At 31.9% G+C, this 25,266-nt stretch overlaps 1 protein-coding gene across 12 annotated transcripts in view; it reads left to right on the forward strand.

Annotated features, from left to right (window-relative positions):
- LOC145266748 (uncharacterized) overlaps positions 1-25,266 on the forward strand; it is a 141,504-nt gene that overhangs the window by 27,639 nt on the left and 88,599 nt on the right. For all 12 annotated transcript variants that reach the window (XM_080122666.1, XM_080122651.1, XM_080122749.1 and 9 more), the window contains exon 2: positions 616-738. In XM_080122666.1, coding sequence (XP_079978792.1) covers positions 616-738 — 123 coding nt within the window. The remainder of the gene's footprint in view (positions 1-615; positions 739-25,266) is intronic.

Consider the following 25,266-nt stretch of genomic DNA (forward strand, 5'->3'; position numbering starts at 1 on the left):
TCCAAATTCTAATGCTTCTTTGACTGATGGCATACTTAAATGATGAGGATACATTTGTATCAGTAGTACCAAAAAAATAAAAAGTGGATTAGTATAAAACAATATTTCAAACTTATATTATGGCTTTGTTCTGCTCAAAGTGCTAGCCATCGGCAAAAAAAGCAGAATCTTAAAAATTGTTTTTTTTTTTTAATTTTCTTATTTTTTTCTAGCTGGAGATGAGGCATCCTACCAGATGCAAGATATTCATCCGCTATCTCACACCTTTCAAGCAAGAGATTTTTTAAAGATTCTTAACTTTAAGTGCAATCGTGTTTATCTCTCTTGCACTTTGTTCACTGGGTATATTTGTTTTTGAAATTCGTTTTCATGAATTCGGTTGCTTCTATAGAATGATGGAGATCTTCCTAAGATTCCAGTTTCTTTTCATGTCCTACATAAGACCTTTAAATATGTAAGAATTATTTGGGGATGTATCTATTTGCTACTTTGTATATTCATTCTCTTTATTTCATGTCCTACTTTTAACAAGATTTTTTTGTTTTCTAGCAAATAGCATTCTCATTTTATATTGGCTTTTCTTTTTGTTAATATGAAAACTTATTTTTTGTCTAGGTCAAAAAGACATTCAAAAGCTCCAGACGAGGGCTACTGGGATTGTAGTGTATGTACCTACCGCAACTCCCCAGAAGCCTACAAATGTGAGATGTGTGATGTAAGAAAAGGAACTTCAACGAGGTAAGTGTTACAGAAGCCACACTTTAATGTTCACAATTATGATGATGATAATGATGTTATCGCTGATGATGATATTGCTTGCTGGAATATCTTTGTTAATATAGTCACACTTATGAAGGTTGTTTAAGCTAATCATTGCAAAAAAATGAAATGCGCTTTGAAAACTGCAAAGTGTAATGTCACATAGTTACCTTGAAACTCGTGTAACACAAATTAATTTATGCGTTGGCCGGAAAAGTTGAGACCCCCTCCCCCTTCCACCGGGAGGGACACAAATGGCTTTTTTTGTCACCTCAAATGCAAAGAAATTATCACTATATAGAAAATATGTTTAAATAGAATTGTGGATTAATAATTTGGATTATTCAACAAGGGAAGTAACACTCTCTGAAGGTTGAAGGTTCGATCCTCAGTACGAGCGATACTCAGAATACACTTGCAAATTATTTAGGAATTCGTATTCAGTTATGGCTGGCATAACAACTGCATGCTACTCCCCATTAGATTCCCAAGTTCAACAGAAAGATTTCAAAGTCCAAAAAGATACACCTGGAGAAGGTCAGACATTACATTGACCAAAACATTGTTAAAATAACATTGAAGATGAGAACAGTAGTGCGAATAATCAAAATAAGAACTATAGGTAATATTAAATTAAAAACAATCAGAAAATAAATAAACATAAATAGCTAATTAATGAAATGTCATTTTGTAATATGTGAATTAGTTTGAATTCAGCTGTCGGCACGACTGAATTTATTAGAAAGCTCAAGCACATCAAGTGATTAGCAATAAAGTAACCCTTCTTAGAGAGAAGTTATAATCTGGAAGGATGGACCTCCTAGAACTGAACAGACCTATAATTCAGCCTGACTACAAGCTTACTGTCAGACTAACTGTCAAGAGGAATGGCGTGAATAATAATTCACTCCTGCTGTGGCAGGTGAGTATAGAAGTCTAGAAAGTCTATATTAATCAGTTGAATCAGTGTTTTCTCTAATCATTAAAGAAAACAGTATTGAGTTAGACAATACTTGTGATATGACTTCCCTTTTTTTCTTTTGTGGCCCCCTTTCATAAATTCATTTACTAAATGCAGAAAATTTTGAATATTAAGCTTGAGCGAATCTTATCATTGCAGTGTGGCACTTGTTTGTTTTACAAGTATTTGCACAGAATGTGCTTCGATGAACTTGGTGCACTTGTATCTCTTTAACGAAAATATTTCTGACCCACCCAATGTTGGAAGGTTTTCTGATAGGTTTTTTGCCCTCAGAAAATGTACAATATACCTTGCTTGTGGTGAATTTAAAAAAACAATTTTTCTAGTTAAGAAACATCATGTTTTATATGTTTGGGACGACTTTTAGAAAGTGTCTTCCGAACTAAGCTATCTCTGGTTTTTATTTCACTAAAGTCCATCGTTAACATTTCCTTCCATGTTTTCCTTGGCTTTCCTGTTCCAGTAGACCCTGCTACTTCAACTTTTATATCTACTTACCCACCAACTCTCATCCATTCTTTCAACATGTCTATACCATCAAAGTCTCCTGCACGCCTTCCTATACTGTCCCAATTTAATCTTCCTCTGAATTTGTTAGTTTTAAAAACCTTTAACTTACATATCCATTATATCATTCTAATATCATTTCTCTCTATGCAACACCTGTCCTAAACCACTACTGGTCAGGTTTCACTTCTATACATCCTCATATTGTGTACAATATAGAGAGATGTGCACAGAACAAGCAACTTTGTTGGTATGATCATGTTGACAGAATGAACCCGTTCTTGGGTTAGTAGATGTAAAACAATTGAGATAACTCGGAAAGTTAAAAAAAAACACGTTTCACAAAGGGCCCGGTCTAAGCCGGGTTGACATGCTAGTATATATATATATATATATGTGTATATACATATATGTATTTATATGGATAAAAATGTGGCACGCGTCTGCGGATGGAATGTGGGGAACATGACAGCTAAATCAAAATTGTCTCAATATTTCTCATGAATGCAAACAAAATTTGATATTGTTTGAGAAGGAATGTAGCAATTAAAGGAATCCGGTTATGTTGATGTTTTTAAAAGTTGACAGAAAATGTGACACAAAAAGATTGGAGATTGAGATTTGATTGTCAACCAAGCGGACGCAACAATATTCTCCTCTCTCTCTTACTCTCCACCATAACAGAGAAACAACGAGGAATGAAAACGGACTGTTTCTTATACTAAATGTGTTGTTTTATATTTGAATTCTAGAAAAAAGGTTCATAATATAACAAACACAGGTGCACATAAAAGATGCACTTCAGAAAGTACATACGGCATAATCATGTTGATGCACCAGTTCTCGTTAGATCACCGAAGTTACGCAATATGAAGCCTGGTCAATACCAGATAGGTGACCATTTGAGAATTCCAATTGATGAACGTCCACTTTCTTGCAAGAACTGCAAAACCCTCATGTCATTTCCCCTGACCGAGATATGCATGCGACTGAGGACCGTTTGTGAACTTGATATTCCCATGAAACTTCCTTCTTTGGGTGAAGCCGGTTTAACATGCCTATAGTGAATACTGCTGGCTGGCACTTGAAATAGAGGGATAAACACCTGACAAGAGATAGTTAACTCCTAAAACCCATCCAACACATGCCAGCTTGTAAAACTGATGTTAAACCAAATATTGTGATGAAACTTGTAGTTATGGATATCTCAAGTAAATTACAATACTTTGTTTTCGTAATAAGCAATGTCAATGGGAGCATAGGCACAGAATAAAAAAAATAAATGTACTTAAATGACAACTACACTGTCGAGTTATGACTGTTGACTCTTGCTGGTAATTCACTTGATAATATACACATACCCCTGGTCTGTAATAGGTGTGGTTTCAGAAGGCCATCCATCTGTAAAAATTCAAAATTTTTACGGTTTGTATTACTATAGACAGATTTGAAAAAATTGTCAAAAAAATCAAATATATAACAAATAAATGTTATCAAAAGCAAGATAAGTTACTTTTCTACCTAACTGGGTAATTGTTTTTGTTTTTATTTGATGTAAAGTGTTTGTTTGGCTCGAAAAACAGTGTTTACCAATGTATTTGAAAAATGCAAATGGTGGCGGACTCTGTTGAATACGGAAATTTGAGAAAATGAGTTAAAACTAAAAAAAAAAACTATACAAAATACTGTTAGAAACCCACTCAATATGTGTTATTGTAACATAGGCTGATAGATATTTGGTGCAGTTTTAACAGTATTTTGTATAGATTTTTAGTTTTAACTCATTTTCCCAAACTTACATATTCAATACAAAGTCCACCGCCATTTGCATTTTTCAAATACATAAACACTTTATATTAAATAATAACGCTAAAATATTATTCAGTTAGGTAGAAAAATAACTTATCTTGCCTTTGATAACATTTATTTGTTATATATTTGTTTTTTGGACAACTTTTTTGAATCTGTGTATAGTAATACGAACCCAATTTTTACAATGTCGTTTTCTAGATGAGTTTTTCCATAAGAATTTTGTGGGAAGATTTACTTAATGTGCAATCCACATTTGATGTGGAAAAGATACATTAATTAAATATCTACCTTTTTTTTTATTGACCATTTTCTTTGTTTTATTTTGTTGGGGATGGATCATCCTATTGGATGCCAAAAATTCGTCCACTATTTCAGAGACTCCAACTCGGATCGTTTTAAGATTCTAATCATCACTTTAAGTGCAATTGTTATGGTCTGTCTTACACTTTGTTCACTAGGCATTTTTACCAGATATATTTTTTTAAGCTCTTTTTCATGAAACTAGTGCTTCCTGCAATTCTTGAAATCTTTCTGAGGTTCCAGTTTCTTTTTAATTTGTACATAAAACCTTGGTATTTAGTTCTCTTCTCCCTTTTAGTTCTGTTTAGGCTGGTGTCATCAGGTGCACTGACTTCAACTAAGGTTGCTACTCTCCCTTTTGTCGCCAATCACTGTCAGTTTTAACAATTACATTTATAAGTATGTAGCTGTATAAATGGCAAGGCCATAGTATATGATGCATGACTTGTTTCCAACAATTCTTTCTGGTATGTTAATAGGATTTGATGCTATACTGGATGTTCAGATGGTCCAGGGGAGACACATTAATGCTTTATTGTTTTACATTGTGTCGTTGCTATCTTCCGGTAGGCCCTTACAACTGGATATCAGGTGGCTCATACTCTGTGTATTTATGTGTCAAATTCTGCATTTGTTTATTTTTTCTCGTTTTTAGCTAGGGATGGGGCATCTTACTGGATGCCAGATATTCACCTGCTATATATATATATATATATATATATATATATATATGTTTTGAAGCAAGTGTCTATAAACATGCTAGATAGAAAGATGGAGAGAAATCTGATTGTCCAGAAGAATGAAGAAAAAGAAAGTGATAAAAAAATGAAGTGTATTAAGAGTAGACATTCTCGCTCTCTCTATTCTTCTTATTATTATTCAGGGAAGCTTACAAGAGTTTATGTTATTATAGCCTTACGTAACTAAAATATTTAGTCGTCATGAGTAAATGCATGCAGGGCTGTGAAAATTTGAATGTATTATATGAAAGTTTTTTTTTGTTTTTAAGCTCAAAAGTTCTTTGTCTTAATAACATTAAAGCAACTATGAAAACCATCCAGATAGTTTTTGGTGCTTGTGTGAATTGATCTTTTAAGCCAATGCATTTCAGGTGAAAACATTATTACATTCATGTCGTGTTGAAATTAGTAAACATTCTAAAAATTACAAAAATTGATCCTGTAGAAGAATAATTACAAGTAAAATATACAAATTAGCAATTTATAGAGTTTTATGTTTTTACTGTTGACGATTTCACAAGATCCAAGGAGATAACTGCAATTGATGATTTTGACTAAATGAATGAGTACAGTCATTTTCCAACGCAAAATCTCAAAACATGATTGTGGCTGTTTTTTGTTTTTTTTTTTTAATTGAAAATACATCTTCTACAGGATTAATTTTCATAATATTTGGAATTTATACTAATTTTTACATGCAAGGTAAGTATGTAATGTTTTCACTTAAAATGCATTGTTTTAAAAAATAACCAAACTACACCAAAGAAAATTAGTTATTACTAATTTTCTTTTCACTTTTCTATCATTAAATCCTTCTTAGCTATACAATGAATTTAAGGTGTTTAGATAATGTTGCACATTTGCTTGAAATGGTTCAGCAGATCATCATGATGTCTTGATCAAATATCTTGGAAATCATATCCTTACCTCAAGAAATATTTTCATGGGAATTTGCCAAGTTCAAATTCTATCGGATCCCTTATGGCCATTTACGCACTTATACTGTTGGAAAAGGTATGAACGATTTTCTTCTCAACTACGGATAAAAACCGCTGAGAACGTGTACATATGCTGCACAGGTCGTAATCATCTGCTCGTTGTACTGGTCAGAAATCTTCACTTCTACACCAGCTCCAATTTCAATTGTCTGCTCTTAGCCAATGCTGTTACGGAAGAATTCTTCCAAAGAAAATCACAACTCCAGTTCAAAACGAGTAACAAACGTTTTTTGAGGTTACAATGATACTTGTTTTCATCTTTGGAACAACGGACTTGTAAAAGAGAATTCTCAGTGCAACCAAATTAAAATAAAAATCCAATAGCTCAGAGCCCAAAGACCCATATCTTGCTGAAGGACACAGACCCAACTGATTCTGAAATGCATAGAAAAAAATTAAAAACGACTGCTAGAAGCCTAGAGGGACAACTACAACCCACCCACTGGAATATATATTGACATGTTTCAGAATGATAGCCAGTTTCATCTATGAACATTAAAAAACTATTGCACAGGGATTTCATATCTGGATTTAAGTTATGTTTTTTTTTTCTTTCTTTTTCCTTTTTTTTCCTTTTTTTTCTTTTTTCCTTTCTTTCCTTTTCCTTTTTTCCCTTTTTCCCCTTTTTTCCTTTTTTCCCTTTTTTCCTTTTTTCCCTTTTTTCCTTTTTTCCCTTTTTTCCTTTTTTCCCTTTTTTCCTTTTTTCCCTTTTTTCCCTTTTTTCCTTTTTTCCCTTTTTTCCTTTTTTCCCTTTTTTCCTTTTTTCCCTTTTTTCCTTTTTCCCTTTTTTCCTTTTTTCCCTTTTTTCCTTTTTTCCCTTTTTTCCCTTTTTTCCCTTTTTTCCTTTTTTCCCTTTTTTCCTTTTTTCCCTTTTTTCCTTTTTCCCTTTTTTCCCTTTTTTCCCTTTTTACCCTTTTTTCCTTTTTTTCTTTTTACCCTTTTTTCCTTTTTACCTGTTTCCTTTCTTTTTTCCTTTTTCCCTTTTCCTTTTCCTTTTTTCCTTTTCCTTTTTTCCTTTTCCTTTTTTCCTTTTCCTTTTTTCCTTTTCCTTTTTTTCCTTTTCCTTTTTTTCCTTTTTTCCTTTTTCTTTTTTCCTTTTCCTTTTTTCCTTTCTTTTCCTTTTTTCCTTTCTTTTCCTTTCTTTTCCTTTTTTTCCTTTCTTTTCCTTTTTTCCTTTCTTTTCCTTTTTTTCCTTTCTTTTCCTTTTTTTCCTTTTTCTTTTTTTCCTTTCTTTTCCTTTTTTCCTTTCTTTTCCTTTTTTCCTTTTCCTTTTTTTCCTTTTCCTTTTTTTCCTTTTCCTTTTTTTCCTTTTCCTTTTTTTCCTTTTCCTTTCTTTTCCTTTTTCCTTTCTTTTCCTTTTTCCTTTCTTTTCCTTTTTCCTTTCTTTTCCTTTTTCCTTTTCCTTTTTTCCTTTCTTTTCCTTTTTTCCTTTCTTTTCCTTTTTTCCTTTCTTTTCCTTTTTTCCTTTCTTTTCCTTTTTTCCTTTCTTTTCCTTTTTTCCTTTCTTTTCCTTTTTTCCTTTCTTTTCCTTTTTTCCTTTCTTTTCCTTTTTTCCTTTCTTTTCCTTTTTTCCTTTCTTTTCCTTTTTTCCTTTCTTTTCCTTTTTTCCTTTCTTTTCCTTTTTTCCTTTCTTTTCTTTTTTTCCTTTCTTTTCCTTTCTTTTCCTTTCTTTTTCTTTTCCTTTTTTCTTTCCTTCTTTCCTTTTTTCTTTCCTTCTTTCCTTTTTTCTTTCCTTTCCTGTTTTCCTTTTTTCCTTTCCTGTTTTCCTGTTTTCCTTTTTTTCCTTTCCCTTTTTTCCTTTCCCTTTTTTCCTTTCCCTTTTTTTCCTTTCCCTTTTTTTCCTTTCCCTTTTTTTCCTTTCCCTTTTTTCCTTTCCCTTTTTTCCTTTTTTCCCTTTTCCTTTTTTCTTTTTTTTTTTTTCTTGCCTATGAAAACTGAAAATATTTAGTTTGCGGTGCAAGCTAACAAAAATCTCAAATGATGCAATTAGAGAAATTGGATGAATTTTTTTTAATCAAAGAATAACTTCTGCTTCCTCTTAATTCTGACTTGATAAAAACTGATTGAAGTTATTTTGGCTAGAAACAAAGTGCAGTATCTGTTTTGATACTATATACTTCATTATTTGTCTTCGGTAGATGAGAGTGAGATCCTTCTAGATCAAGCCAATTTTAGTTTGTTCCAATCTAGGGTTTCTTTTTCTATAGAGTTGAATTTTTTCCACATTAAAAACTTTGTCTAACTTTGCACTCGTGGAGAGACAAATAGGGATTATAAACGAAGCTAAATTGCAACAAATCGATGCATTTGTAAATAATACGTTCAGTTGGGATTTGTTGTTGAGGAGTCGTCTATTGGGGGTTTGGAGCTTTTGAGTTTTTTGTGTGTACGATGCAATGTCGAAACACAATAAATTATAGTTCTACTTCATGGATATCAACCAAATCGTAGATTTATCAAATATTTACTTCTAGACTAATTTTGATTATTCGAACTACTGTTGTAATCTTTAGTGTTATTCACGTTTTGACCGATTTTCTATTTATAGAGATTGATATTTCACAAATTTAACATTTTTATAATTATTTTAAGCATGTTTTTACTGCTAATCACTATCCAAATTATTTTGTAATTGTTTTCTGTGCTGTGTCTTCCCTCCCAACAAGCAGTGGAACTGATTGGAGTCTTAGGAAAAAAAAACTGTTTATGCTGCCTTCTGTATGTGTATACTCGCAGTTCAGGGAAGCGTTATGGAATAATATACAAGGGTTCAAGTTCAAGCATCTTTGTTTCTCAGATGATAGGTATGGACATGTTGTCTAAGGATGAGTTCCGATAGGTTCTTATTGAGCGTGTATCAGCCTGTGAGTTTTCACAAGATTCTTTGGATACATCTGATTCAAATAAAACATCTGGTTGTAGAAATGGAGTCTCTGGTGTGATAACGGAATCATTAGTATTGGGTGATTCATTTTGTGGTTTTGGGATAAGTTGATGCAGCGACACTGTTTCCTCCCTTCCAGTTGGAAGTCTGACGTGGGTGTATTGAGGGTTGCATTCTAGCAATTCAACATCGTCGACAAAGGGTTCATGCTTAGATGACCATACGTTTCATCAGGACCAGACCTGGATTCAAAATCAACTGAGAAGAGAGGTACCAGATGTTGATTTCCGATTTTACTGGAATATTCGCTCGTGAGGTTAAGCGTTAGTGGGCATACACAAGAATGAATGAATGGAATGCAAGGCATCACTCAAAAACTGATTCCCAATGAGAAATCAGCAGTTTTTGCAACCTCAATGCCAGCGACATCATTTTCCATAACGTGGCATTTAATCATTCTACCTGGCCATTTTCCTGCGGGCTTTAGGCAGTTGTATGGTTCGTTGTTAGTCTCTTTCTATGCAACAAAATCTGTTAGTTCTGTTGAAAGGAATGATGGACTTCTGTGAGAGTGAATAAAGAAAAGCATGCCAAACAGCAAAAATACTTCACAAAAACAATTTGACTGTGAGGATATGTCTTGACAAGGAAAGGCAAAGGGGAAGTGTGAAATTTGTTGATTGTTAATAGATATTTGTTTTGATTATTAGATGGCGGGGAACCTTTAAAGTCAACACTTAGGTATTCAAATGGGTGTGTTGCTTTGACAAGCTTAAAATTAGTGGCATGAAAAAATTACGGTTTTAATTCAGCACAGACGGAACAGTTCCCAATAGTTCAATGAGCATCCTCGATGGAGTTAGGGAAATTACGCAGATGTACAAAATGAGACATTTGTGTGATATTTGGATGACACAAATAAAACCTAATGGTCTCGTAGACTGGTTGAATTAATTGAGGAGAAAACTGCTTGAGAAAATGTTTCTGCGGCTGCATTATCTTTCTCCGGAGGGTATATTACATCAGATGTAAGGGATCCAGCATTCTACCTTCTCATTCTTTATTTTGCTTGAGCGTCATACATGAAAGCTATGGCGCGTTGGTCCGTAACGAGTTTAAACGCGGAACTGATAAAGCAGTGATGCCATTTACACACTGCTTCGATGATGGCATGTACTTCTTTTTGGACCGAAGAGTAATGTTGCTCGCTGACAGAAAGAGATCAGGAAAAGAAGGCAACTGGGTGGCCATTCTGATTGAGAGTGACAGCCAGGGCAACGTATGAAGTATCGGTTTCTACGGTAAGGGGTATGTTGGGATCAATTGTTGTCAGTAAAGCATGCTAGAGTTCTTCTTTGAGGTTGGTGAAATCTGCTAAGCAGGATTCAGTTAGAAGGAAGACTTGGTTCTGTGCAAGTCATCAAATTTTATCTGAGAAATGTTGAATCCATTAAGCATAATATGAAAAGATTCTGACAACCCGCTGTTGTGATTTAGCATCTTGTGATGGAAGTAGATATCTCAAAGTAGCAGTACACATGAAAAAATTTAAATGGCTTAAAATATTTCAATATTGGTATATATAGAAAGAGCTTGATAAGCTAAGAAAGAAACTATTTAAATTTTTCAAATCCAATTAAAATTAAGAAAGTTATGACTATTTTACTGCCTTGCACGTTTGAATATTTTTTCCTCTTCAAGACCATATGCGTTTTGTCACATTTTTTGCACTACTTTTTCAGTAAAAATGCTATATCTTTGTTAAAACACAAGGCTAAGCAATGAAATTTGCTATAAGTGTATTTTTGTGCAATGAATCTGAATATGCTACTGAAAATCTCCAGAAATGAATGCGTTCCAAATAATCTGCAGTAAATGCACATAAATATGCTGCAATTCCTTAAAAATGCTATGTATTCATTAAAAGAAAAGAAGTTAAAAGACTTGAAGTTGAATTGTAATGCATTTTATGTGCCAAAAACTGAAATCGAAATCTAGGACTGGTTAAAAATGAATATATTGCAATATTTCTTTGGTATTATTGCAGATACTGTTACCCCTCCCCATCTGACCACCTCTCCAAAAATGTGATTCTACCCTTATAGACAAGTACATGTGAACAAATTGGAAAACTTTAATTAAAGATAAACAAAAATTTTAGAATTTAATGTAAAATGATTTCCCATTTTGAATTATTCAAGCGTTTTAGGGCATACCCCCCTTTTTTTTCCTATGATAAATAAATCCTGGTTTTTTTTTTTTTGTTTTCTAAAAGGAGATTATGTGTGGTTTTAAGAGGGTCTTTGTGCAATTATGAGAAGGTGGGGAGGTTGCCACTCTGACTTTGGGTTAATTATAGGGCTAAGGAAAATTATGTGTGAACATCCTGAAGACTTGATAGAAACAAAACTAAAACAATTTAAAAATTTACAGTGGGCGTTAGTTCACATAAATGTAAAATAATTCACTATTTCAAGACTATCTTAGTGTTTTAGGACAGTTGACTAATTTATTTTTTTTATAGGAAATTAATCATGTGCACTTTAAAATTTTTTTTACGCTTTTTTTTTTTTTTTAACACTTATATGAGGTTACAGAGGAAGTTTGTTTAGTGGGAAGCTCTGCCACTTGTACTTAGTGCTATTGTTAAGGCTAAAGGTTTTAGGAGGAGGCTTGTCACTCTTACCTAGGGTTAAACATAGGATTAAGCAAGTTTTTAAAAAAAAATTTTTTTAAGAGGGTGTTTTATACCCATTGTGATTCTTTACAAGAATTACGACAGACAAAAAGAAATGTTATTTAAAAAAGTGATGGCACTCTAACAGAAAACATGATGCTTGGAAAAAATATCAGGTATTTTTTGTCCCACCTATGTAAATATAAAAGAAAAAAACAAGTTTTTGCTAAAGCTGACAAATTGTTAAAAAATTTTAAATGTTATTTTTATTTTTATTTACATTTCATGTCTTTTTCTAGTTTTTATTTTTTAACTGAGAACCTCCTATAAATCTTTAAATATTGTTTTTTTTTGTTTTGTTTTTTTTTTAATAATTGGGTAGATTAGTTTCCATTCGATAATAAATCTCTGAAAAAATTTTTTAAAAGATGGAAATTAGAAGTGTGTACCACTCGTACATGTAAACCAAAACAATCGTATTTCACATCTTCGGTTGTTCAAATATTTGAAAAATTTGACTACTACCCAATTTTTAAAAATATTTATATGGTTGATGACAAAATAGCTCTAACTAAACATGCAAGAAATTTTTTTTATAACCAGATTTTCAATTTAAAAAATCGGTCTGGAATAAAAATGAACAACAAAAACAAAACGTCCATTTACGCCATGCTATCGCTGCTGCTATTACTAATACTACATCAGTCTAGATTCAAATCTATAATGATTTGTTCGGATATCATGTTTTTAAATTGCTACGTACTATTAGCGAAAACACTGTCCAATTATCTTTTTAACGGATAAACATAGTAAAAAGATTGTTTTATTTAATGATGAATGTTCGAAGAAAATGTTTTTCAAAATTTTCCATACTCATTTTGAAATCTTTTTTTTTTTTTTAACACAACAAAAAAATGAGTGGTCAAATGAATTTCGGACATTTTAAACTATTAAAAATGACATCTCTTCTCGCTAATTTCCCAATTTTCATAAAAAAGAAATGCGGTATGAGTGTTTACAAATTAGAGGGGGGGGGGGGTTGTTAGAAAATCTTCAAAATATATAATGCACATTATTATTTACTAATTCTTTTGAAAGTATATTCATTTCCAAACAAAACGGTGGTATTTTGAAGACTTAAAGTGCTCTGGTTTGTAAAATATGACTATTTTAGCAGAAACCCCTTAAAATCTGTGATTATCCAAAGCATTTTATTGGCTATAGGTATTGCTACTCAAAGCATGGAAGCATTCAGGATCTGGTTTTACAACTCGAAATGACACTTCATGCTCTCAGAAGGTGACTCTCTCAGTTCACATAATGCTCTTGTTCTCATTGAAACTTATGCCGTACTTCCTGCCAACATCTAAGAAACAATTAAGGTTTTTATCATGTTCCATCATATTACGTCTTCATATAGTGATGTTATTAACATACACGAAAGTGTCTGCAACCATCTGGCATTTTATTGTCCATCGATCGTTGGAAACATGAGATACTATTTGTTATGCCGAATGGAATATGGCAGAAATGATATAAATTTCCACAGGTTTTGAAAGCTGTGAATTTCTTCTCTTCTTGTATTGGTACTTGCTGATACATATTTAAGTCTAGGGTAGTAAAAACGAAATAGCGAGCGATTTATTGTATTTTATTTTTTTGGGGGGGGACTAGTTCATTCTTGGTAAAGGATAAGCATCAAGGTACGTGAACCGGTTGATGGTTTTACAATGACGAGACACTTGTGTCAATCGTTAGTGGTTACTAGACTGTGCTCTCCAAGGAGAGTGGAAGGATTTGATAACACCATCATGAATTTTATGTATATTTTATATATTATTATATATTCTATATTAATTTTATATAGTATAAACTGCTGATGGATTGGTGAGTGTCTTCTGGATATTGTAGTAATAAGCTTGCAACCAGGCGATAAATATTTGAATAATGGTGAAGGAACAAGACGGGACGCCATTACAGCACATACAGAGAAGGGATCTTTGTGACTCCCAAAGAGTATTTCTACTCTTGAATTAGTTTGAGAAATTCATGGCCAAGTAATACGTCTGAGAAGAAAGGACTGAAAGTTTGGAATGCGAGTAGGTAAACCCCTTTATATGCTTATGTCGCATAGCAGTGACCTAATGTACTGCTTGATAAGGCTGGGGATGTCATTGATATCTTTCTGTGAGAAGTTTGTGTCGGCCAGTTGTAGTTATAGATGATGTTCTGATATATAGCTTTCTGAGCTACCAGTATGCACTAGATGGGAGATGTAGTTGGTAAGAAAGTCTAGTTTGCTAGTTATTGGACAGTCGATTGACCTCGGAAGTTACTGAATGTACACACCTAATGTGTCTAATGCGCTGCGGAATTAGACACTGAAGGGTTACCATTGAAACACTGTGGCCTCAGAAATTGGTCCATTTTGGATGATATTCTAGATGAATAAATTGTAATGAATTGGAACACAGAAAACGAATGATATCCAGTTTATAAGGCTTTGTTCATCTAAGAATCACAGGTATGCATGTTGAAATAGAAGAATGGAAAATTGCTAAGATTTTACACAAAGTAATAATACTAATATGACAGTGAACAAGTAATTTTGTCTGATTATACAGTGTTCAAAAAGTCACCAAACGATTTTGAACTTAAATAGATTCTTTATTTTTGATATCTTTCTGTAATTTTAATACGATCTGACTAAGACATTGGAAAATTTTTAAAAAAATGCAAAATTCAAGCAATCTTTATGAAAAATAATGTCTTTTAAATGTTGCCCATTTTCAGCTTCGCATATTTGTGCTCTTTCCAAAACATTATTCATAACAGATTGCAGAATCTCTTGATTGCTACTTAACTCCATCATTTCGTTCCTGATATTTTCCTTCAATTCTTGCGGGGTTTGGGGTTTGACGTTTTGAGATCTGCCAGCTCGCGGAATGAAATAAGGGAGTTCAATCGGGTTAAACTTCTCAGGCTTTACCTCTTACTTGGAGTGGGGTAGTATGTTTCTCATAATACTATCCTTTATTTCCCCCTTTGCTTTATTAAAAAATAAATTAATCATAGCTTATTTTTATGCTTATTATTGGAAAGTTGAAGTCAGGTGAAATAGTTTTTATTCATGTTTGTATATATAGACACACAGGCATTTATATTTGTTATACAAATTAATTGAATTATTTGCTAACAAAGTATTTTTTTCTACTTGACTGATATCAACAGCAAAAGCAATATCATCCATTGTTTTCATCAAAGCAAATGTAATTTTATTTGCTTTCCTTTACGTCTTCATATGTTTCTTAGCAATTTTACACTTTAAGTTCTTCAGGTTCATAATAATTAAATACCTAACTCCTCCTAATCACATTACGATGAAACACTCGTTACATTGAGAGGTATTTTCCCTTTTACCGGAATTAAATTTTTTTAATAAATATGTAATTTAAAAATTTTACCAAATTATTAATTTGCAGTTGATGTAGTTTGTCTGAAGCAGTGTGTGAGATATATACGGAGGTTGTTCCGAAAGTAAAGCCTCTAATTTTTATTATTTTTTAACTCAAAAAGGTGAAGAGCTACAAAGACGGGAGTGATACACTTTTAAAACAAACAACCTTTTGTGCTCTAAAATTTATTTTTCAACATAGTCACCACCATTTTCAATGCACTTTTGCCAGGGATTCCATGATGCATTTCTGCTTCTGATGCATGCCCATGACAGGTTGCTTGCTTAGAGTTCCACACCATCAATATCTGCAACAGAGTGATGAAACTTCTAGGTTATGAATGCATAAGTTCAGTCATCATACTGCAATTTGCAATCCTCTCTGATCCATTTGGGTGGAATAAAAATAGGAGGCATTAACTTTGGAACACCACTTGTATAGATGATGATAATGATGAGGAGGAGGAAAATTATGGAAATAATATTTTAATGTGATGGCAAAATGAAAAAGGTAAAACCAAAATTATTTATAAATTCATCAATGTTTTTGAATCATTTTAAACTGTTTATTTATTCACAACTGGCTTCTTTCAATTGCAATTTATTTTGAACTTTATCAAAATATTTTCTTACATCACAAATATTTTCTAAATATTTATTTAAAAGCAGTCGCTATAACTGTTGGCTGTTGCTACTTTATTTATCTCTGGACATGTATGTTTGAATATAGCAGCAGCCAATGACATGGAATTTTAAAATATTTAATATCTATAATAAATACTAACCCAATGAGTCTCTGCAAAGTTTGACAGAAAGATTCCAGAGTTGAACAAGATACACCTAAAGGTCAGAGGTTATGTTACCTAAAACATGAAAATGCCGCTCACTTTGAGATCAGTAGTCCAAAAAATTTAAATACTAATAACCAATCCTTATCTCAAAAATTCAGGAAGGTGATATAATTTAATGATTAAAAAAAAAAAAAAAAATGGCTATTATATTGAGATTACACTCTTTTCTCTATGCTGTTCAACTTGATCATCACCTTTAGCAAGGATGCATAAAGTATCTTTTTTTATTTTTTTATTTTTATTTTTTTAAGGCTTTGCTATAGCTTTACTGAAGATTGAATCCTCCTCTCCTGGTCCAATATCAAACACTCAAATCATTATAAATTGCGGTTTTATTCTGATATTGAATCAAAGCGTAATCTTACTATGTTGTTTTTCATATATCTATATAATTATACGCTAAGGCAATTTCAGTTGGAAACGGTTGGTGGTTCGAGGCATAAGATAGTTGGGATTGACAAATGTAGATTTTACTGTTGCAATATTGTGGGGAGAGAGAGCAAATGAAAAAGATTTAAAAACAAGAAAAGACAACCAACACTTGGTTTGTTTGTAAGACCATTTACAGATCAGAACCCAGATGTGGAGAAATTGAATTTGGATGGCAAAACTATTGAGGTTGTTCAGAACTTTTACCTTGGCGATACCATTGCAACCCAGGGTGACGCCGATGCTGGTGTAATTACAAGAGTTAGAAGTCAATATAAGTTCAGGGAACTTTTGCCATTACTAACTCGCAGAGCATTACCTTGTTGATCAAAGAAAGAGTCTATGAAGCATGTGTATGTGAAGGACACAAGTGAAAGCTGATCAGTGATTGTTGGGGACATATTAAATCTGGACTGTATAGGCAGAAGTGTGTAGAACAGCAAAATTCAATAGTATGACCACGTTTAAAGAATGGATGAGAATTCTTTAATTAATAGATGTAGAACAGTTGAGGTAGCAGGTTGAGTTAACAGAAGAATGCCAAGGAAAACATGGGGAGAAAATGATAAAAATAGACTTTAGAGAAAGAGGAATAAGTAAAGATTTGGCCAGAGAGCAGTTAGCTTAGACATCAATTTCTAAAAGCCATTCAATACATCCCAGCATGTAAAGTGAATGTTAAACTGATGATGAAAAATGTCATTTATTGAGCAGCATGAAGCAAATATATTTGAAGATTGTGTTGTATTCTTGTTTTGAACTGTCTCTGCAATAATTTGTAGTATATAATATATTATAATATATAATAGAAATATCAGAAGGCCTCCTCGCATGAGATTTGATTAAATTTATGGAATTCTGACCATAAAACAGATGCAGAGTCATTTGATTTGGGTGGTATGTTCAAATCGGAAACAGCTGTAATAACAATGGAATACATGGTTTTCGGAATGCGGAACCTTTTTAGAAGTAACTGAATATATGTAAGCATGACTATACCACATGCTACCACTCATTTTGAGCAGACAGAATTTTTGTTCAAATAACAAAGTGATCAAGAAATAACCCAGATCATAACAAAATAGAATATTAATAGAAATAGAACTATGGGTGTGAAAAATTAACTTTCAATTGCTGACACATTCAGATAGGCTATGAAAGTCACTGGAAAATGGTTCGATCATTCTATCACTCTAGAAAGTACCTAATTTCTGAGGTAATTATCTTACCTGTATAAAATACAGATATACTTCAAGGTGGAATTCTGCAACCAAATCTGGAGAGGTGCGGCTCTTTCTTGCCTTGATAGAATACAGAATCGACTTTGCAATCTAGTAAGAGATTATCTCTTCCCTTTTCTGCAGTACCTTTTGTCACAGTTTTTCTCTATCCCTATTTCCATGACAGGTACTCAATTGAGCTTCAAACTCTGAGAATGCCTCCTCCACTCTAAAACCTTCTCTGTAAAAACTCATCTTGCTACCAAAATTGTAAAGAACTGTTTACTTGTGTAGTGAAAATCAAGTGGAACTCTCAGGAACAGTTTTTTCTAAGAACTTTCCATTCGTGGAACATTATTGCAGGAATGTTTCCCTAGAGATTACATGATCGTTTTCAAGTCCAATCTTAAGTATTTGTTGAGCCATCCTGTGAATTAATAATTCTCAATCTTTTTTTTTTTCTATCGTTCCATCATCTATCTGAAAATCTTAGTGACCCTTATCTTTGAGTGGCTCTTAGCCTTGGTAAGTGGTGAACAGTATAAAAAAAGTGTCTGCATGGTTTTCTCTCAAGATTGGAAGGAAATGCTGACATGTTTAGACATTATAGTTTACAAAATTCTTAGAATAAACTAATTTTTTTCTTTATATTTTAGGTCAGTTAAACTTTTACATCTATGATTATAACATCGCAAGGTATTTTTTAATTTTTCTTAATAACTATCGATCACCATTCAACTGAAATTTTATAATACTATTATACATTTATTTAAAATATTTACCATGAATTATTTTATGAAGTACATTTGAAAATTCATGCAGACAGGAGATGCCTTTTCATTTAATTTTAATTATGAATTGAATTTATATTGATAAAAAATTAAAAAGTACATATTACTTGTATTGATCAGACTATTTTTCTCCTCTTGAGTGTTATTTGTGCAACGTTTTGATCGGATTGACATTCGACCGTCCTCAGGCATGTTGGTGGTTGTTTGGAAAATTCAGAACTTTAATAAGTACACGTTTTACGTTTTTACCAGCTGGAAAAAAGATGTTTATAGAAATGTTTAGTCAGCTTAAAAAGAAATTTTTCTGAACGGTCAGATTACACATAACTCATTTAGCACAAGACAATTTTGATTTTTAAAATGTTTTAAATTAGAAGCGTTTTTGTATTAAATATGGTGATTAAAATGTTTTTTCACGTTTTAATGAAAGATTCTTTTTCATAGTTCAAGATGGAAAAATGTTGCATCAAGTAGATAAGGATGATATAACAAGACATTATTATTACTGTGTCTGATTACCACCTTTCTCTAAAGAAATATTAGTTTTGAAACTGCTGCAAAGAAAACCACAGAATGGGTTGCATTTATTTTCCCGAATATGAAATCTTTAATATTTTAGTGAAATATCACAAGCATCAAGTTTTAATACAGTTAACCATTCTATGTTAATTTTGTTTTGTTTTTATGTAAACTCATTGTGTTTCTCGTATGTATTTATGCGTGTGTGGCTATTATTTAAACCAGGGTTTCCCAACCATATTTTGCTTGTGGACTCCCCCTCCATCCTCAATAACTATTTTATATCATCTGTAGATCCCAAAATATTCCTACATATAATTTTTTAAAATATTTTTAAATATTTGTTTCTAGGTCAGTAAAAAGTAACAATGAATCAATTTTCTTACATTTCTAATATATAATTCAAATCTTCAATAAACACTTGTACATTCGCTAGTACACAAAATAAAATAAGTCAAAACTGTTTTTTTATGGGTCTTGTAAATCTCAGTTAGGAATCCTCAATTCAAACAAACTCAAGACAAAATTCTATGTCATTTTTGATTTTTATTTCAACTGGTTGAACTTGTAAATATCAATGCAATAGAACCCTGGGCTATGGTGACCTTAGGATATGGTTTTTTCAGGTTACGATGTGGAATACAATGTTTTTCCGGCCCTAAGTTACAGCATTTCCACTGCCTTACGGTGTTATTTATAATGTTATTTGATTATATACATGTGTATTATATACTGTATTGTATTTTGTTACTAATTTTTAATGCTATACCCTGGAGTTTTACTGTAGAAGTTTTTATGTTTAGATATATTTTGGTTATTAATCCATCATTTTATTTTTTTCATTGGGTTGTTTTTGGTTCAAACTTTTGAACCTCCAGTTTTTCATCTGCATGAAATGTAATAGGTTATATCGAACCACTGTAACTTGTCAACAGGGGTGCTTTGAAACTAGTTAAAATTAGTTCTATTTCTCTGTGCAAAGTTGAGATTTTTTTATCTGTAACAACTTAGATCATTTCTAGGATTAAAAGCAAAAAATGAAAGTTATACTTTTGGAAAGCATTTTTTAATCGATGTCATAATCAAAAACTGCGTTTCTTCTTTTTTTTCCTCTCGTTTCTTTTTTTTTCCTCGTTTTTTTTTCTCTCGTTTTTGTTCTTTTCTTTCTTGTTTTTGTTCTCTTTTCTTTTTTTTTCTATTTTTTGTTCTCATTTCTTTTTTGTTCTCATTTCTTTTTTGTTCTCATTTCTTTTTTGTTCTCGTTTCTTTTTTGTTCTCGTTTCTTTTTTGTTCTCGTTTCTTTTTTGTTCTCGTTTCTTTTTTGTTCTTGTTTCTTTTTTCTCGTTTTTTTTCTTGTTTCTTTTTTTTTCACGTTTCTTTTTTGTTCTCATTTCTTTTTTGTTCTCGTTTCTTTTTTGTTCTCGTTTCTTTTTTTTCTCGTTTCTTTTTTTCTCGTTTCTTCTTTTTCTCGTTTCTTCTTTTTCTCGTTTCTTCTTTTTCTCGTTTCTTCTTTTTCTCGTTTCTTCTTTTTCTCGTTTCTTTTTTTTTCTCGTTTCTTTTTTTTTCTCGTTTCTTTTTTCTCGTTTCTTTTTTTTCTCGTTTCTTTTTTTTCTCGTTTCTTTTTTTTTCTCGTTTCTTTTTTTCCTTGTTTCTTTTTTTTCCTTGTTTCTTTTTTTTTCCTTGTTTCTTTTTTTTTCCTTGTTTCTTTTTTTTTTCGTTTTTTTTCTCGTTTTTTTTCTCGTTTTTTTTTGTTTCTTTTTCTTTTGGCTTTCCTATAAATGCAATCTTTGGTGGTATGATTTGGTGCATATTGTGACCAATAGTCTTGTTATGATGTAACTTAACGACGTTTTCTATACACTGACTTTAATTTATTAAGATCCTATTTTTGCATTTAAGTTAAAACTTTCTCTCAAAAAAAACTCAAAAAACAAAATAATGTTTTTATCATTATTTCTAAATCACTGTCATGCACACAAGTACAACATAAAATATTCTGCAATGTGCTGCGTTTTTCACAAATGAACTATAAGATAATTATTCTGTTATATATTATTCTAGATATACAATATTTATTAAGATAAACTATCCTAACTATTTAACTTTCTACAAAGTACATGCTTTTTCTTTTTTTCTCTTCTTTTTGAATTCTTAACCTTTGCCACTTCTAAAGTATTGATTTATTGCCGGATGAAAATAATGATGTTGCTAAGAATATTACAAGTCCATCAGGCTTTTCAATCTCAAGTTCTTCTAATATTGTAAATGTGTTTCGTTATAGGTGCTTTAAAATAAATTGTAGTCGAGAATAATCAAAATCCCCCTTTCTCTTGGCTACTACACAGATATTGCTCCACATACTCTTGATTTTCGACTTCTGATGCAAAATGTTTTAACAATAGCATCTCGGACCATTTTTTTTTGAGTATTTAATATGGTTCTACAGAGGATTGGACCTTAGTCTCTTGATCCATTAATGAACACTAACCATTATGTAAAATAAATGGTTAAATTTATGAGTTTAATTTATACTAAATCAATAGTTTGATGACTGATGCCTTTGTTGATTGACTTTTTTTTTTATCAAATTGACATTATTTTCGAGATACTGTTTCATTATAGCTTTCTTTTTTTCTTAATCTTGTGCATTTAAATAGAAGGAATTTATAATTTTTTTTTTCTTGTTTGAAAGGTGTGTAGATTAGCTGTATATGAGATGCCTTAAATAAGTTTGCAGACTTTTCCATATGGGTACCTTTATTGATAGTACACACATGAAACTCTAGTCCCCTTTTAAGTAATCTCTTCCAGCTGCAATGCACTTATACTCTTTCAACAACTTCTGGAAGGCCCCATGGAAATCCTCTTGTGTGAGCATGTCAATGACCCTCGTCACAGCCTCTTTCATCTCCTCAATTGTCTCATAACAACATCCTCTACAGTTTTCTTTGAGCTTAGGGAAAAACCAAAAGTCACAGGGAGCAAGGTCTGAACTATAGGGAGGGTGAGAAACTGTCTTGATGCCCATCTTGGTCAAATAGGCTGATTTTTTCTGAGCACCCTTGGGACAAACTCCATGCAAAATTTCTGCATCTTCAGTTCTTCTGGAATAAATTTGTGTACAGTTCTCACACCGGCGTTAAACTGTGCACTTATTGTCTCTATAGACACATGACTGTCCTTATCTATTAAATTCTTTATTTGGCCAATCAACTCTGGTGTTCTCACTTCCTTACTCCTCCCACATCTCTTATTATCCTTCAGACTCCCTGCCTTCCTTGAATCTGTTATGCCACTCAAAGACTGATGCTTGATTCATGCAAGATGGTCCAAAGCAGTCTCAAGCATTCCATACATTTCTGTGGTATTTTTTCCAAGTTAAAAACAAAATTGTATTGCATGTCATTCTTCCAAAACATCCTCACATCCAGATTGCAGTTTTGAAATTCACCAGCTGTGACAATCCGGTTTTAGTAGAGTGTATTTCATTTGAACCTGAAATCATAAAAATTGGTCGGTCATCTCATAAAATTTACAGCAAAAACATATTGAATTTTCAAGAGTCTACAACAAGTTTAAATTCCTGTACAAAAAAATGTCTGGAAACTTACTGAAGGCAGCTTGTCGTTCCTCATACAGTTGACTGTTAAACATTAATAGTTTTTTAATTGTCATGGTGAAGTGTGTGATTGATTTTATGGATACTCCTGAATCCTTTTCAAATTTCTTTGTTCACTTATATTGTTTGTAAAGTTATGAACTTGCGATTCCTTTCAGTTGTTACTTATTTTTATCCACTCATATCCAATGAATTGTTTACAATAGTTTTGTTTCTATATTAAATAATGTAAATAAGTGTTCATATGTCATAAAACGAACTAAAACAATCGTCAAAAATAATCTCACACCTTTTTATTACAGATAATGATTGAAATGCTGCTTCGTTTTACATTCCTTACCTTTATTTTAAAGCAAGGTTTCTCAGTAGGGGACATGAGATAATAAAGACACATTAAATTATAGTATATAATTAATAATTATTTAAAATTAAAATATATTAAATATTAATCTAATTAATAACCCATTTTATTGTATTTGTTTTTCAAAATGGCTTAAAAAAAAAAAAAAACAAATTAGTCATTGGATATATTGAGTAAGTAAATGTGTTCACTCAAATGAAATAGTTTTCGAAATATTGAATGTAAGTTGATGGTGTGTTGCGAAAAAGAATTTCTGTTGATATAAAGAACTAGAGTTGGATTAAAGAGAACCACAACCAGAATAAATTCTTATTTGTATTGGACTGTTTTTATCTTGAATGTTATTTGTACAATGTTTCAGCCGATGTAACCTCTGATCTTCAAGTGTATCTTGTCGAACACGGTAAGCTGCACATAATTTTGACACTCATCTGAAGGTTGATGGTTCAATGTGAGTGATACAAATACAGTTGCGAATGAAGAATTTTACCAGGTTGTGTCTGATGGAAGAAGAGCATGATACTTCTGTCGATTAAATAAAGGGCTCAGCTTGAAATTCGATTCCCAAGTTCAAGAAGATACACCTAAAGAAGGTTAGCGGTTACATCAGCCGAAATGTTGTGCAAATAACACAGAAGATGAGAACAGTAGTCAAAATAACCCAAATTATCAATCCTCATCGCTAAAATTCAGAAACAACCAGAATAAGATTGAGAAACACAACTCTAGGGGTAGACTTTTTACTATCATAATTTCAATTATATTCGGATGAAAAGGATAGTGTATTAAGATAAGGACTAGAACTTTCCAGATTTCAAATGTGATTCTTTTCTACTGAGCCATACTTAGTGATAATTCAAAATGTAGTGTCTGTTCTGGCTTCATCTGTTTTGTTTGTGATCACTGATGCTTTCAGTTTTAGAAAAGTTTTACTTTTGTCCCAATCCATAATGCTTTATTTTAAGGAAACTGAACCCTCCTCATTAAAAGCCTATTTTGTGTCTAACTCTACCTTCATCAAGAGGCAAATAAATAAGAGACAATTGTTTTTTTTTTTTTTTTGTATGTTTTTTTTTTTTTTTGCTGCTTTCTTAATTTCTTGTCAAAAGTAAAACAAAAAGTGAATTCTTCTATCAGAGGATTTTTTTTATCTCATTTTTTTTTTTAATTTCAAATCTACATATCCTTTTCTGTGCATAATTTGATATTTTTAATCCATTCTCGGTATTATATATTTTTATTGTCTCTTCCACCTCACAGTTAATTTACATTTTGATTGTTTTTATTTTTTTTAAAAATTTTATTTCAATAATTTTAATTCGTAAAATAACAATTAATACAACGCATAAAACGTTTGGCATGTGCATGTTAATTATTACTGCTCAGTGATGCAGCTATCAGCTTTATCTGCTTTTTTGTTTTATTGCTTTTTTTCTGCTTTTTTTGTGTGGAAGTACATTATTTAAAACCTTTTTATCAACATTAAAACTAAATATAAACAACTAAAATAAACAGTAGTCAAGCTATTTAAAAAAATTAAAACTTTTTGAAAGCCATATTTTGACAACCAAATCTAATAGATGTTAATATATTTTAAATGATATTTCAAGATAACACCTCTTTTTCAAGTAAAATTGAAAATCTCTTTGATGTTTCTTCTGGAGAATTGCCCTTTCTTGCAATTACAGTACAAAGCCAACTTCACAATTTAGTAGGAGGGTTTTTGATCTCTTTTCTACAACAATATGTTGTTAGTCACTTTACATTATTATTCTGTTCATGATAGATGGTTGACTGAGCTTCAATCCCTGGTTTTCCAGTAAAATATTCACAGCAAGAACTTATCTATAGCGAAAAACTTTCCTTTCTCTCTCTATCTCTTTCTCTACAAAAACCAAATGGAACTTCCACAAAGATGAATTAAAATGTCACAATGCTGCTTACCAGCAGAGTACAAGCTGGTCATCTTCAAGTCTAATATAAACAAATACATTCCAACCTCTTAAATAATTTACCCATTTCATCCATACTTTCTCTCATGGTGGCAATCATCGTCTAACTAACGATCTCTTTATTCCTTATCCTTAGCCCCCACCCCCCATCTATTGTTTTCTGTATATTTGGTCTACCATGTGGTAAAACTTTGGTGTTTTTTTAGAAAGTTGGGTTTCTCTAGTTTTATCTAAGCAATTCTTCAAAGACGATAATAAAGCAGCATGAATTATAAAATGCCCTCAATTTTACTTGAAAAAGAGATGTTATCTTGAAATATTATTAAAGTATAACCACTTAACCTGTTGTTATCAAGTATTATTTCCAAAATATGCATTGATATCATTTTATAAAATAATGCCAATTTCCTT

This window comes from Euprymna scolopes, chromosome 1, assembly GCF_053919585.1.
Source record: "Euprymna scolopes isolate OS-2025 chromosome 1, ASM5391958v1, whole genome shotgun sequence".
NCBI classification, from domain to species: domain Eukaryota; kingdom Metazoa; phylum Mollusca; class Cephalopoda; order Sepiida; family Sepiolidae; genus Euprymna; species Euprymna scolopes.